The sequence below is a fragment of the Psammomys obesus genome, unplaced genomic scaffold (assembly GCF_907164565.1).
Source record: "Psammomys obesus unplaced genomic scaffold, mPsaObe1.curated_primary_1811, whole genome shotgun sequence".
NCBI classification, from domain to species: domain Eukaryota; kingdom Metazoa; phylum Chordata; class Mammalia; order Rodentia; family Muridae; genus Psammomys; species Psammomys obesus.
In genome coordinates, this window is record NW_026596073.1 from 14,962,647 (window position 1) to 14,975,492 (window position 12,846).

Here is a 12,846-nt window from a genome sequence, read left to right on the forward strand (position 1 = left end):
GGGCGGAGCCCGGAGTTCCGGCTCCACGTCCGCGGGCGCCGCGCCCAGGTCCTCCTGCCATGCCACCTGACCCGAGCTAGCGTCCCGGAGGCTTCATAAAAAACTTCCCAAAACTCTGACCGTCTGGCGTGTCCTGGGATTTTAGTGACCTTGTGAACCTTCTTCCTCCAGTAAAAGATCTGGATTAGGATCAACTGAATTCTGTGACACAGAATGAGGGTTTAATAAACCTTCCTGGGTTGACGAAGCTAATAAAAATCTCCAGAGCTGCTTTTGATGGTGAAATCAAGTTTATGAGAGATATTTTTTAAGAAAAAAAAAAATGTTGCATGTGTGCCCACTCATGTCGTGATGTTGCTTGTGGAGATCAGAGGATAGACAACGTTGTGCAGTCGGCTCTCCTTCCAGCTTTAAGTAGGTTCCGGGGGGTCAAACTCGGGTTGCCAGGCTTGTTGGACAAGTACTTTTGCCTGGTGAGCCAACTCTCCACCCCACCTCCACTCCACCTCCAGAGATTTATCTTGTAAAGATAGTGTAAGTCTAGTGTAAGTCTAGTGTAACTAGACTTAAAAGAATTTTTCTCTACCTGCACCGTAGATACCTCCGTGAATTTAGTCCTATTGATGGCCCCTTTCACCCTGTGGTGTCCTCACTTTTCAACGGGAGTTCTGAAGCAAAGAGGCTAAATGACTTGCCAGAAAGCTAGCCTGAACTTTCCTTAGTGTCTGCCTCTTGTTAGGCACAAATACTCCTCAGTCTAACAATGCTCCTAAGTCTGTACATCTCAGGAGGCAGCGGTGTTTCTGGCGAACAGTGGCAGGCTTCCTGTTTGTTCACTCTTCTGTTGGGGCACAGCCTGACCCTGTGAATACAAACCTGAAGTCCTTGACCACCGAAATAATTTGAAACTGAGGCAAACAGGAGTTATAAAAGGACAAGCTGTATAACTTTGCATACCCTTAAGCATACAGAGTTTAAGCATACTGGAGGTGCTTGGCAGATAAGAGCACCTACTGCTCTCTCAGAGGACAGGGGCTCAGTTCCCAGCAGCCACCAGGAAGCTCACAAGCCCTTGAAACTTCAGTCCCAGGGGATCAGATGCCTCCTCTGACCTCTGCCAGTGTGCATGTAGTCCACAAGATATACACTTAGGTACATTATGTAAAATCTTGTTAAAACCTTGTGCTGAAAATACGGCTGTATGATTTTATAACTGAATACCTTTTGCTACCACTTAGTGAATTGAAAGAGATGGAAGTGGGGTGGTGGCAAAAGCAGGTAATCTCAGAACATAAGAGACCCAAGGCAGGAGGGTGGCCAGTTCAAGGCCACCCTGAACTACACAACTAAGACTCTGTCTTTTTTTTTTAATGTATTTTTAAATAAATAAAAATTTTAAATATGGCAAGATGGATCATCACTCAAAGGCATGTTTGCCATCATCAACCTGTGTTTGATCCCTGGTACTCACAGGGAAGAAGCAAAGACAAGCTCCTAAAAAGTTGTCCTCTGACCTCTGACCACCAAATGCCCACATGCTCTCTCTCTAGACCTCTCTTTCCTTCCTTCTCCCTCCCTCTACTTCTTTCCTCCCTCTCTCTCTCTCACACACACACACATACAGAATAAATGTCAACCTTTTCATAAAATATCAGAGATGAATGAATTGCTACCTCGTTCTTTTAAAGCAGTATTTCTCTCTATTGCCTGTGGCACGAGTGAATGAATCCAAGGGCCCCTCTCATCAACCAATCTTTGCAGCACACAAGGCTTGCCAGGGGACAAATAGTGCAATTGTTTCTTTTTTCTCAGTTGACTTCCCTCTTCAGGTCAGTGGTGAGCTGGGCGCTCCCTTCCGTGATCTAAGGCTAAGGAGGGTGAGGTAAGTGCTCACTGCAGAGCCCACAAGTCCAAATGCCTTTAGTCTCCTGATTCTGCGCTCTGGTCCTATGGGCTCCTTAGTTCAGAAAGAGCAGAGGCAAAAGCTAGCAAGTGTGATACTCGCTTAGTCCTTTTGTGGATAGACTGAATTTGGATCATGAGAAAACACCCACATTAGAAGCACAGAATTCAATAAAGGTCTGTTTCTGTCTTGACTTTAAAACTGCCAAAGTGTATTTAATAGATAAAGATTTAAATTGATATATGGTATGTTTTGTAACTACTTATGCACACATACCAATATGTGTACGTATGTGGTAAAAAGAAAATAAAAACAGCTATGGACAGAGGCATGAACATATGTAGGTTGTAGGTCTGTTCCCTCGATTTTAAGTTGCTGGGACATAAAATATCTTAAATTATTTCTCAATGCTGTTACCAAATGATAACTAAGCTTTGATGTGTCTTCAGCTCTTACACATTTGTGTATCTTTATCATGGTTTTATTTAGTTTTCTGATTTTGCTGTTTTCCTCCTAAAGAGAAATGGGCTCAGCACAAATCCTGACCTTTATAGTAACCCAGGCTGTTTCCTTCCTCACAGTCCCGCCTCCCTCTTCCTCCTCGCCTTTCCTCTCTCCAGCCTGTCCTCTTGTGCTCCATTGTAACTGCTCAGATGAACTCACTGAAATGCACACAGCACACAGAGACGATGAAAGCCACATATAATGAGCACTCTGTGGGTTTCCCATTACAACCAGCCAACTTCTGGGTAGTTTTGCACTTAATTGGAAAATACAAGAAATTGATGCAAAATTCATGCAGTCACAAGATAACACAGTGAAGAGGTCTCACAATCAGCTTTCTTAGAAGCCAACTTCTATGTCATATTCCCTAAAGCATATTTTTATTGAAAAAAAATTTCATACAATGCTGGGTTTTGGTCAGGTGCCATGTATTCAAGTACTGATTTCAGTACCTTGAGCTCCGGTTACGGCCCTGCCACGGGCATTGTTATGAGTGTTGGACTATCTCCTGTGTGATGAGAAGCGATGTTCCCTAATTATCCCTGGTTGGCTGATTAAAAGGCCTAAACCCCAACATGGCAGAATTGAGTAGGTGTGGCCAAAGTTCAAGGGCTGAGAGGACAGGATGACCTTGGGAAGAAGAGAAAGGAAGGGGAAAAGAAAGGAGGCAGAAAGCCACCAAGGGTCGGGCCTGGGTCTCTCTCTTCCCCTCAGGATCAATTAAGATACAGCAAAGCAGCAATACTCTATTTGCTCAGTTATTTTATCCAATATGCCTTTCCTACTAGACTGGCTGGCCAGCTGTAGCAGAGCGATCATCTGAATGGAAGCATCCCGTCCCGGAGGGAGAAGGAAGGAAGGAAGGAAGGTTCATCAGGAAATGAACCACTCACAGGTCTCTGGAACTTCTTTAACTAAAAAGATTCATAAAGCGCTCCCCATAAGATTATGGGAACAGTAAACGATTGCTGGAGGAGGAGACACTCTGATCAGCCAAGCTGTCTTGAAGCAACTACCCAACCTGTGGGCTGCTAGACCAGGCTTGCAACTTGCCTGGATTGTGTCCCTCACAGCCAGTGTGCTTCTCAGGGATCCTCACCTGTGCTGGAAGCTCTCTCAGCATTTCCAGATGGACTTTGCTGGAATAATTACTTCAGTTTGTTGCTGCTGATTCACATGGCAGGCGTAGATGGAGGAGGTGACCCAAAGAAGAATAAACAAGTATTTATGGAACTATGAATGGGGGGTCTCCTGGGATGGGGGCTGGGAGGTAAAAGTAGTTTAGAGGGTTAATATCTGCCTTGTCCCAGGTGATATAAGGCCATTCTAAAATATAATAGCTGTCTGTGCCCTTATTGATTTTGATAGCGGGTTAGGTAATACCACTGTGATAACTATAGGGCAGATAATAAACAGTGTTAGACCATACCTTTAAACTAACAGCAACAATACAATATATATTTTTTGTTTTGTTTTCGTAGTTTTCGGACAGGGATTTTCTATGTAGCGCAGCTGTCCTGGACCTCTCTATGTAGACCAGGCTAGCCTTGAACTCCTAGAGATCTATCTGTCTCTGCCTCCCCCATGCTAGGATCAAAGGCATGCCCAACTATGACCAACCTTACTTCTTAAATTTTTATTGACTCTACTTCTCTCTGTCTCTGGTGTATGTGTTTACATGAATGTCTGCGTACGTGTACACCATGGGCCCTTGGAGATGTCAGAAAACAACTTTTGGGAATTAGTTTCCTTCTTCTACCATTGGATTCCAGTTTAAACTCGGGAATTACCCATCATGCTCTGTAGCAAACTCCTTTATCTGCTGAGCAATCTAGCCAGGCAATACGTCTCACCCTGTGTTTTGGCTAGTGGTGACACTTGACAGATTGTCATTAATGTAGGTGAGGCTGGTCTCATGCCTCTGCCTATGAGTGCTATGGCTACAGGCCTATACCGCCACACTAGCTTTATATTTTTGATAATGTCCTTCAGTTTAATTATTTCTCTGAGTGTCTAAGGATTAGCTACAGGGCTTCTGTTGTTACCAGGATAATCACAGAAATGATGTGTCTTTTTCAAGGGCACCCAATCCATGGTGATATTTATTTATTCTCTTACTGACTGATCTTTGGTAAACTGTTAACGTCCAGGTTTTGCAACTGTCAACTTCTATTATTTTTCTTCATAATTAGTAAGCATGGAGTGAGGAGCTACTGTGAAATCATACAAATCTCCTCCTTCTTATCAGTCCCATCTATCAGTTTCAGAAGTAGTGGGTTCCCCTCCAGGGAAGAATGATAGTAGTTTGTTTCCTTTAATTGCCCATGTCCAACAATAAGATTCACCCCAAAAGCAAATGTCATAGTCAAGGTGGGCTAGGTGAGTATACAGAGACAACAAACAACCCTCAGACCTCAGGAGCTCAGCATAGCGGAAGCTCATCTCATTAGTGATCATTGACAGTTGTCAGGGGCTGTTGCTCACACAGGGAGTACACTATCTGAGGCTCATACCTGAGGGATCGAGGGACTGAGATTCTGCCTGCATTAGGGTCTGAGCATCACTGAAGAAAGACCGCAGACTCAAGCAGTATGCTAATGCATGGAGTGTTCATTCTGCTGGGGCCACCATTCCTTAGAATGAAACCATGAAGTGAGCATTTGAGCTCAATTTAAAGGCAATTAGGGTGATTTCCAGAAGAAGTGAAGTAACCTTTTATTTGATTGGCTAGTGGGGACTCAGGAGGTAGGGGATAATTTAGGATGGACTAAACAATTAGGAATGGGGCCTAGAAAAATGGCTCAGTGGTTAAGAGCACAGAGTCTTCCTGATAACTGGACCTAGGTTCAATTCCCAGCACCCACATGACAGCTCACAACTGTCTATAACTTCAGTTCCAGGAATTCTAATACCTTTGTACCAATGCACAGAAAATAAACTGTTTTAAAAAAAAAATTAGGAACTTTCCAGAGTTGCTAAGGTCTTTTCCTCAGGTTTGCTGAATCATTATACTTAGCTCAAGCCCCCATGTGTTAACCTTTAAGCTGATTGGCTGCCTTCAAGTTGCAGTTTTATGTTCTGAAAAACAGAAACTCAGGCCTAGTTAGGCAAAGTTGAAAATGAAGTCTGTCATGCAGTCACATTAGACAGACAGATTGGGACCTTCTAGGGGTCTTTCAAGGGCTTTGGAGTTATTAGATGGCTCACTCGGAAGAAGACCTGGAGTCGAGGAAGATATCACAGCCTGCACTCAACAGAGAGGAACAGGAATAGGTATAAATAGTCCAAGACTCCAACTGTCTCAGACTTCAGATCTCACCCAAACAAAATGTACTAAAGTGGACTGTTCTTCCCTGTATTTTCTCTCTCTAGTGAAGGTAGAGGTAACTATCTCTGCACCTTTGAGTTCCAATTTGGTCTTGAAATTGCTTTGACCATCGGAACCTGGGCAGGTCACGAGAAGGATGCCACTTTGTAGAAAATGCTTTAAGACCCTGACCATGGACGGTGGTGGGCGGAGCCTCTGCCTACGACCAAAGGAACGTTGAAATCTTGATCTGTCAAATCGCATCACACCAGAAAAAGAACCTCAAAGACCGTAACTAGGGCAACTCTCAAGGAAGGCATCCGTTCTGGGGCTTGCCTCCCAAGGCCTGGTGTCCTTAAAGGACTGGCTAGCTGATTGAGTGCAACTTCTGAAGTTTCCGGGTTGTGCCCCCGAGGGGCCCTCTCCAGGAGACAGCCTGAACCATGGTACTGGTTGGTACCATTAAAGACAACATTACATTCATTCATTCACCACGTGAAAAATACTCTTTGATACTGTCACTTCCATCTGACCTCACATTCTTTCTAAGTCCAACGTCAAAGGCGACCTCCTCTGATAAAGAGGAAATCTGCGCTCTTTGTCCTGCGGTTTCTGACCTTGAACCAACATGTCCGGTGTGGATAAGACACCTCCGAGGAGACTAAGTGACCCTCCAGCAATCAAGAGGACAACCCAAGAGCTCCCACCGAGCGTCCGGCCCGCCCGCACTTTGATGTGGAGATCGGAAAGCTGTGGCACAGCGGACAGCCGACACCGGAGCAAAGGCAGTCCTACACGGCCATCTCGCCAGCAGCGTGGAACGATAGGCCATGAGCATCCAGGGAAAGGCCGGAACAGGAAATGCCAGGAAGAGCGAGGGAATGATGTGCACTCCGAGGAGCCAGCCCAGCCTCGGAAGAGGCTCACACAGGAACAGCGTGAAATAGCGCTTGGGTGTGAAGAGCCGGGCCAGAGTCAGATATGGAAACCCCAGGAAGAGGCTCAATTACAGCTAAAGGCCCCAGAGTGCGCCGAAGGCCCTGAGCAAGAGCCCGTGACCGAGGGGACATCCGTGGATGGAGGCCAGCGCCGCCAGCGGGCTCACTGCAGCGTAGACGAAGGTGTCCAGAAACGACACAACGAAAAGTACCCAGGGCTGTTGGGACGCCTTCAACCTGCCGTCCATGTGAGCCCTGGCCCTCACAGCGCTCACGTGAGCACCATGGACACCTTGAAGAATGTCAAAGGCTGTGTGGAACGGCAGAGTTACAGAGCTGAACCAGCTCAGTTTGAGCCAGAACAACCTGCCGGTGCTGTCACAAGGGATAAGTCACCAGGCAAAAGTGAGAGGAGGAGTCCAGAGGAGAAAATGTGTGACACAGAGAAGGTGGTCGGAGTAAACCTCGACGCTGACAGAAGGGGGCGGCACCTCCAGCCCGACTCTCTGCGAGGGGCCCAGACCCAGAGCTGCACAGACAGTGTCAGCAATGGCATTCTCAACAACAAAATGTCAACGCCCGAGGCCGCGGAAAAGGCTCTTGAAGACCAAGAGAAGGGCAGAGGGCTGGACCATGGCCCTGATGTCACAGAGGACATGGAAAAGGAAATCAGGAGCGCGCTAGGCCCTGGGCCACAGGATGAGATCTTGAGCTGTGCCTTCAAACTGCAAATTACTCGAGAAGACTTGTGGACCCTAAAGAACACCCAGTGGCTCAACGATAAAATCATCAATTTTTACATGAATCTTCTCATGGAAAGAAATCAAAATCAAGGATACCCTGCACTGCATGCATTTAATACCTTCTTTTACACCAAGTTAAAGTTTGGGGGCTATAGGTCAGTCAAAAGATGGACCCGGGCTGTAAACCTCTTTGCAAAGGAACTTATTCTGGTCCCAGTTCACCTGGATGTGCACTGGAGCCTGGTGGTCACGGACCTAAGAAAGAAGAGTATTGTCTACCTGGACTCCATGGGACAGAAAAGGCCTGACATCCTTGAGCTGATTTTCTGCTATCTGCAGGATGAGAGCAAAGCGAGAAGGAATAGGGATCTGAGCCCTTCGGAGTGGAAGCAATACAGCATGCCGGCAGAGGAGATTCCTCAGCAGCTGAACGGGGGCGACTGTGGAGTGTTCACCTGTAAATATGCAGATTACATTTCCAGGGGCCAGCCCATCACCTTCTCCCAGCAGCACATGCCTCTGTTCAGGAAGAAGATGGTGTGGGAAATCCTGCACAAACGCTTACTGTAGCAGCGCCCCCTGGCTGCGAGGCTGTTCCACGGTCTTTCATGATCCGTGGTGTTATGGATCCATGGTATTATATTAATTATAGAACCATCCATGTTATTACACAGTTATGGGACTCTGGTAGCACAAAAGTGCTGGAGAAAGGTGTTGAGGTCGTTCATTTAAAGCCACTTTTCTTTTGTGGAGTGAAGGAGATGTGTCTTCTTCATGAAGTTGGCTGCAAAAACTATAATGTTAAATGTCCATTTTTGACCTCAGGCCTCCTTGAGTATAAGCTTCAGCCTTGTAAGGGCTGGACTGACCTGATTATTTGAAAATCCTGTTTGATTTAAAGCTGTTTTCTTAACTGTTTGGTGTATATTCAGTTGAAATTATATTTTACTCATTAAGATTAGTATTTCTCTCTTCCCATTGTGAAAGCAAGCATTTTGCATTTAATATTGACATTGCCAATTATATAATAATTATTTTACACACAGTTTCATATTTAACTTTTCTGTTTATTTTAAATCTTATAGTTGTGTTTTTACAGTTTTTATTTAAGATTTTGTGCCTAGAGTTGCAATGAGGGGTTGTTTTTGTCTTTTATTCTTCATTTTTATTGTTTTTTGGTTTCTCTATGCAGCCCTGGCTATCCTGAAACTCTCTGTGTAGACCCAACTGGCCTTGAACTCACAGAGAACCGCCTATCTCTGCCTCCAGAGTGCTGCGATTAAAACTGTGTGTCAGCATGCTCAGATCCTTGTCTTGCTTTCATGGAGTAATAAGAGATGAGAGACCCTGGGAACAGATGCCCAGCGTGAGCTCACCAGTGTGAGTCACTCATGTTCCTGCATGTCAGCTACTGTTCTGTCCTGAGCCCCACGGTGAAGATAGAACACCTCAGCGAGGACCTGCTCCTCTGCCCTGCACTGTAGAAGGACAAGGTACTTGGAGTTTAGTTGTGCAGGGCCCAGTTGAGCCCTGCACAGTCTCAGCAATGTGCACAGCTTTAATGTGATGTGAATAGGAACATTTGTCACTGAAAGCCACTATCCATGATTATAAACAGGATCTCAGGTAGCTCACTGCTCTACAAAAAAACAAAAAGCAGGAGATTGAAACTGATAAAAGGAAATGGGTTTTTTTTGTTTTTTTTTTTACATATTCTCCCCCAGGACTAGAGAGAGAAAATGTCTCTATTTCCTACTTATAGCAGTTTTACCATGTATAGGAAAAAATGAGAAAGTTGGGTAATAGCCCAGTTGCTGAAGTACTTGCTGTGCAAGTCTGAGGCATCCAAGACCCCCTTAGGATGAGCAATGGTAGAGTAGTCTGCGTTTGTAAGCTCATGGAGAGATGGAGACAGGCAGATCGCTTGTCAACTCAATCCAATCTCCCAAGTTCCTATTCATGGAGATAACCTAGAACCCCTGCACAGATGTAGCCCATGGCAGTTTAGTGTCCAAGTGGCTTACATAGTGATGGGAAGAGGGACTGCCTCTGACATAAACTGATTGGCCTGCTCGTTGATCACCTCCCCCTGAGGGGGGAGCAGCCTTACCAGAAAGCCAGTGAGAAACTCCCATCTCAAACATAAATAAATAAAGGTCTACTGTGCCTGAGGGTGGGCATTTTAGGCTGGACTTCAACATGAATTGGCATGCCTACTATACACACATGCACCACCAGACACAGATATACACACTGACCAAAACAAAGATAGCTCAAACTATGCAAATGAGAAACAAATCCCATGTTCATGCTGGGAGACATAAAAGACCTGGTCCTTTTGGGCAGAATGGTCAGGTGACCTACTAAATGCTGTCTTCTAATTGCTTCCTCTCTTCGAAGTATATATTTTCCTAATAAAAATATATATTATATAATAATATTATATAGAATATAATGTTACATATTATAATATTCTATTTTATATATAAATAATATATTCATATATATATATATGTATATATTCCTGTCCTGGTCTCTTCTGGAGCTGTCTCTCTTCAGTTCCCTGTTTCAGAAGAGAGGAACTTGGAACCCCTTCAGAGTGTCCTCTGTACCCTAGTGTTATCCAATATCATATATTGGATATATATCCAATATCAGCAGTGTCTGGGTATCAAGTGCTAACTGTGTGCTTCTCTAGAAAGCACTACAGACTCTGAAATTCCAAGTGAGATTAGCTACTAGGTGAAATCAGCTGCCTACAGCAACATGATAAGTCCTTCATAGGAATGTGTTGAATGGGTGTTTTAGTGAAACTTCAGAAGTTGTCACATGAGGTTGTGGGAAATAGCCTGTATTTGTTTACACAGTTTGCCTAAGAATTTTTTTTTTTTTGGAGGGGGATTGTTGAGAGGAGGTTTCAAAACATGGTTTCTCTGTGTAGCCCTGAACTCACTTTGCAGACCAGGCGGACCTCAAACTTGCAGAGATCCAACTGCCTCTGCCTCCCTGAGTGCTGGGATCACAGGCGTGCACCACCATACCTGGGTGCCTAAGAAATTCTTTTAGCAATAATTTGAGACACAACAGGAGCCTGGCCAGTCTTCTAATGGTTCCTTCTGTTGAAAACCTATGGGACAGAAGTTGCTGGAGGTGGCAGGTTGTTTAAGTTTAGACTTACAGAGAATGGACAACCACTTTTGAGGGAGCCCAGGTTCCGAGGACTTTCTAATGGGAGAATCAGGAAATACATGCTCATTTCTGCACTGAGCAGCATTCTTATACTTGGGATTGACTGACATCTTTTCTTTACAGTTTTCAGGGGTGAACCTCTCTCTTTCTAAGGACTACTTTTGGGAGTCGGTTCAGGTTTGTTGAAATGAAGGAAGAGGGAATATCACAAATGTTTCTCCTTAAAATTTAGAGGGGTAGGAGAGATGGTTCAGCAGTTAAGCGCACCAGTTGCTGTTCCAGAGGACCTGGGTTCAATTCCCAGCACCCACAAAGCAGCCCACAACTGTCTGTGACTCCAGTTCCAGGGGACCCGGCACTGTCACACAGGCACACATGCATATAAAACAACAGGGTACATAAAATAAAATAATTTAAAAAATTAATTTAGAACACTGCCCCTGTGGTTTGAATGTGTAATGCCTCCAGCAGGGTTGTGATTGAATGCTTCGTGCCCAAAGGTTGCCCGGGACACTGTGTCTGGAAATTTGGGGAACAGAGGCTAGCTGGGTATGAGTTCCTGGGAGTCTAATGGGTCACATCCTTTCTGGGTCTCTGCTTCCTAATCTGCCTTGCTTTGAACAGCCTGTGTCACATGCTTCTGCAGTCACAAATTGAACTTCATTCTCTCCCAGTGGATATTCAGAAATTCCAAAACCTTTGAAGTTGTGGAGAAAAATGAATACATAAGCAGACAAGTTGGCTCAGCAGCCAAAGCTGTTGCACAAGCTTGATAACTTGGGCCCAATTCTCAGAAGCCACATAAAGGTAAAAGGAGAGAAACAGCTCTAAAAAGTTCTCCTCTATCATACCACACACACATACACACCATGGTACCTGTGTGTGCACACACACAAACAACAACAACAACAGCAATAATAATCAATAAATTAATGTTTAAAGAATAAGTACTTCTAAGTAGGTAATCATCCAGTTGACAGAGTGCTTAGTAAATGTATGAAGCCGTGGTATCTACTCCCCAACACTACATAAACCCAGCATGGTGGTACAACCTGGAATCCAACAAGGTAGAGGCAGGAGGATTTAGAATTCAAAGCCAGCCTTACTCAGGGGTGACATGAAGGCCTGCCTCAAGAAAGGAAGGCAGGAGGGCTAATACCCACAGGATTATAACGGGACCATTCTCAAAAATTAATTAACAGTGTGTTGTTATTTCCAGATTCCTTGTTCTGTCTGATTCACCTACCTGTTTATTCTTCTATAAACACCACAAATAACTCAATTCTTTTAACTATAAGTGTTAGTACTTCAACTTTGTTATATATTAAGATTGTTTTGACTACTTTCAAATTAGTATATAAATTTTAGGATTGCCTCCTTTGTTTCTGATAAAAAGCCATTTTAGATTTTTATAAAAAAAATGCTTCAAATCCTTAAATCAATCCAAAGTAATGAAGTCAGATGATCATGGACTAAAGATGTTGAAGCTGTGAGCTAAAACAAATACTTACTTTCCTTAAATTGTTCTTCAAACTATACAGGCCATAGCTACAAAAAGCTAATATACAAAATTCCTTAGGCTTTTATGTGAGTGTTGGTTTTGTTTGTTTGTTGTTGAGACAGGATTTCTCAGAGTAGCCCTGGCTGTTCTGGATTTGCTTTGTAGACCAGGCTGGCCTCGAACAAAAGATCCATTGCTTCTGCCTTGCCTGGTACCCTGCACTTTTCTTCTCTTGCTTTCAGAGCTGACAGCCTTTGTGGCACTCAACACAAGGGCTACAGCTGTATTCTTAGGTGAAGAATGTTTTGAGGCTATCATTTGTTTATATTCTTTTGTTTTTGTTTTTTGTTTGTTTGTTTGTTTGTTTTTGAGACAGGGTTTCTCTGTAGCCCTGCCTGTCCTAGAACTTGCTCTGTAGATCTGCCTGCCTCTGCCTCTGGAGTGCAGGGATTAAAGGCCAACATTGACTGGCTCAAGGCTATGATTTAATGACTTCTACCAGGAGCATGAGTCTCCACTATAAGAAACTCAAGATGCAGCCATTTGTTGTTGTTGTATAAGGACTGATTTATTTATTATTTGCACAGTGTTCTGCCTGCATGCCAGAAGAGAACAATAGAAATCTTTATAGATGGTTGTGAGCCACCACGTGGTTGCTGGGAATTGAACTCAGGACCTCTGGAAGAACAGCCAGTGCTCTTAACCTCTTGAGCTATCTCTCCAGCCTCCAGCCATTTGTTTTTAATCTAAAGTTATATCCT

The 12,846-nt window shown here is 44.2% G+C and overlaps 1 protein-coding gene across 1 annotated transcript; it reads left to right on the forward strand.

The window, feature by feature from the left end:
* Positions 1 to 6,342: 6,342 nt before the first annotated feature.
* LOC129690501 (sentrin-specific protease 2-like) lies at positions 6,343 to 7,965 on the forward strand. The gene has a single exon (XM_055626205.1). The coding sequence runs from the start codon at positions 6,343 to 6,345 to the stop codon at positions 7,963 to 7,965; it is 1,623 nt and encodes a 540-aa protein (XP_055482180.1).
* The last annotated feature ends 4,881 nt before the right edge of the window (positions 7,966 to 12,846 follow it).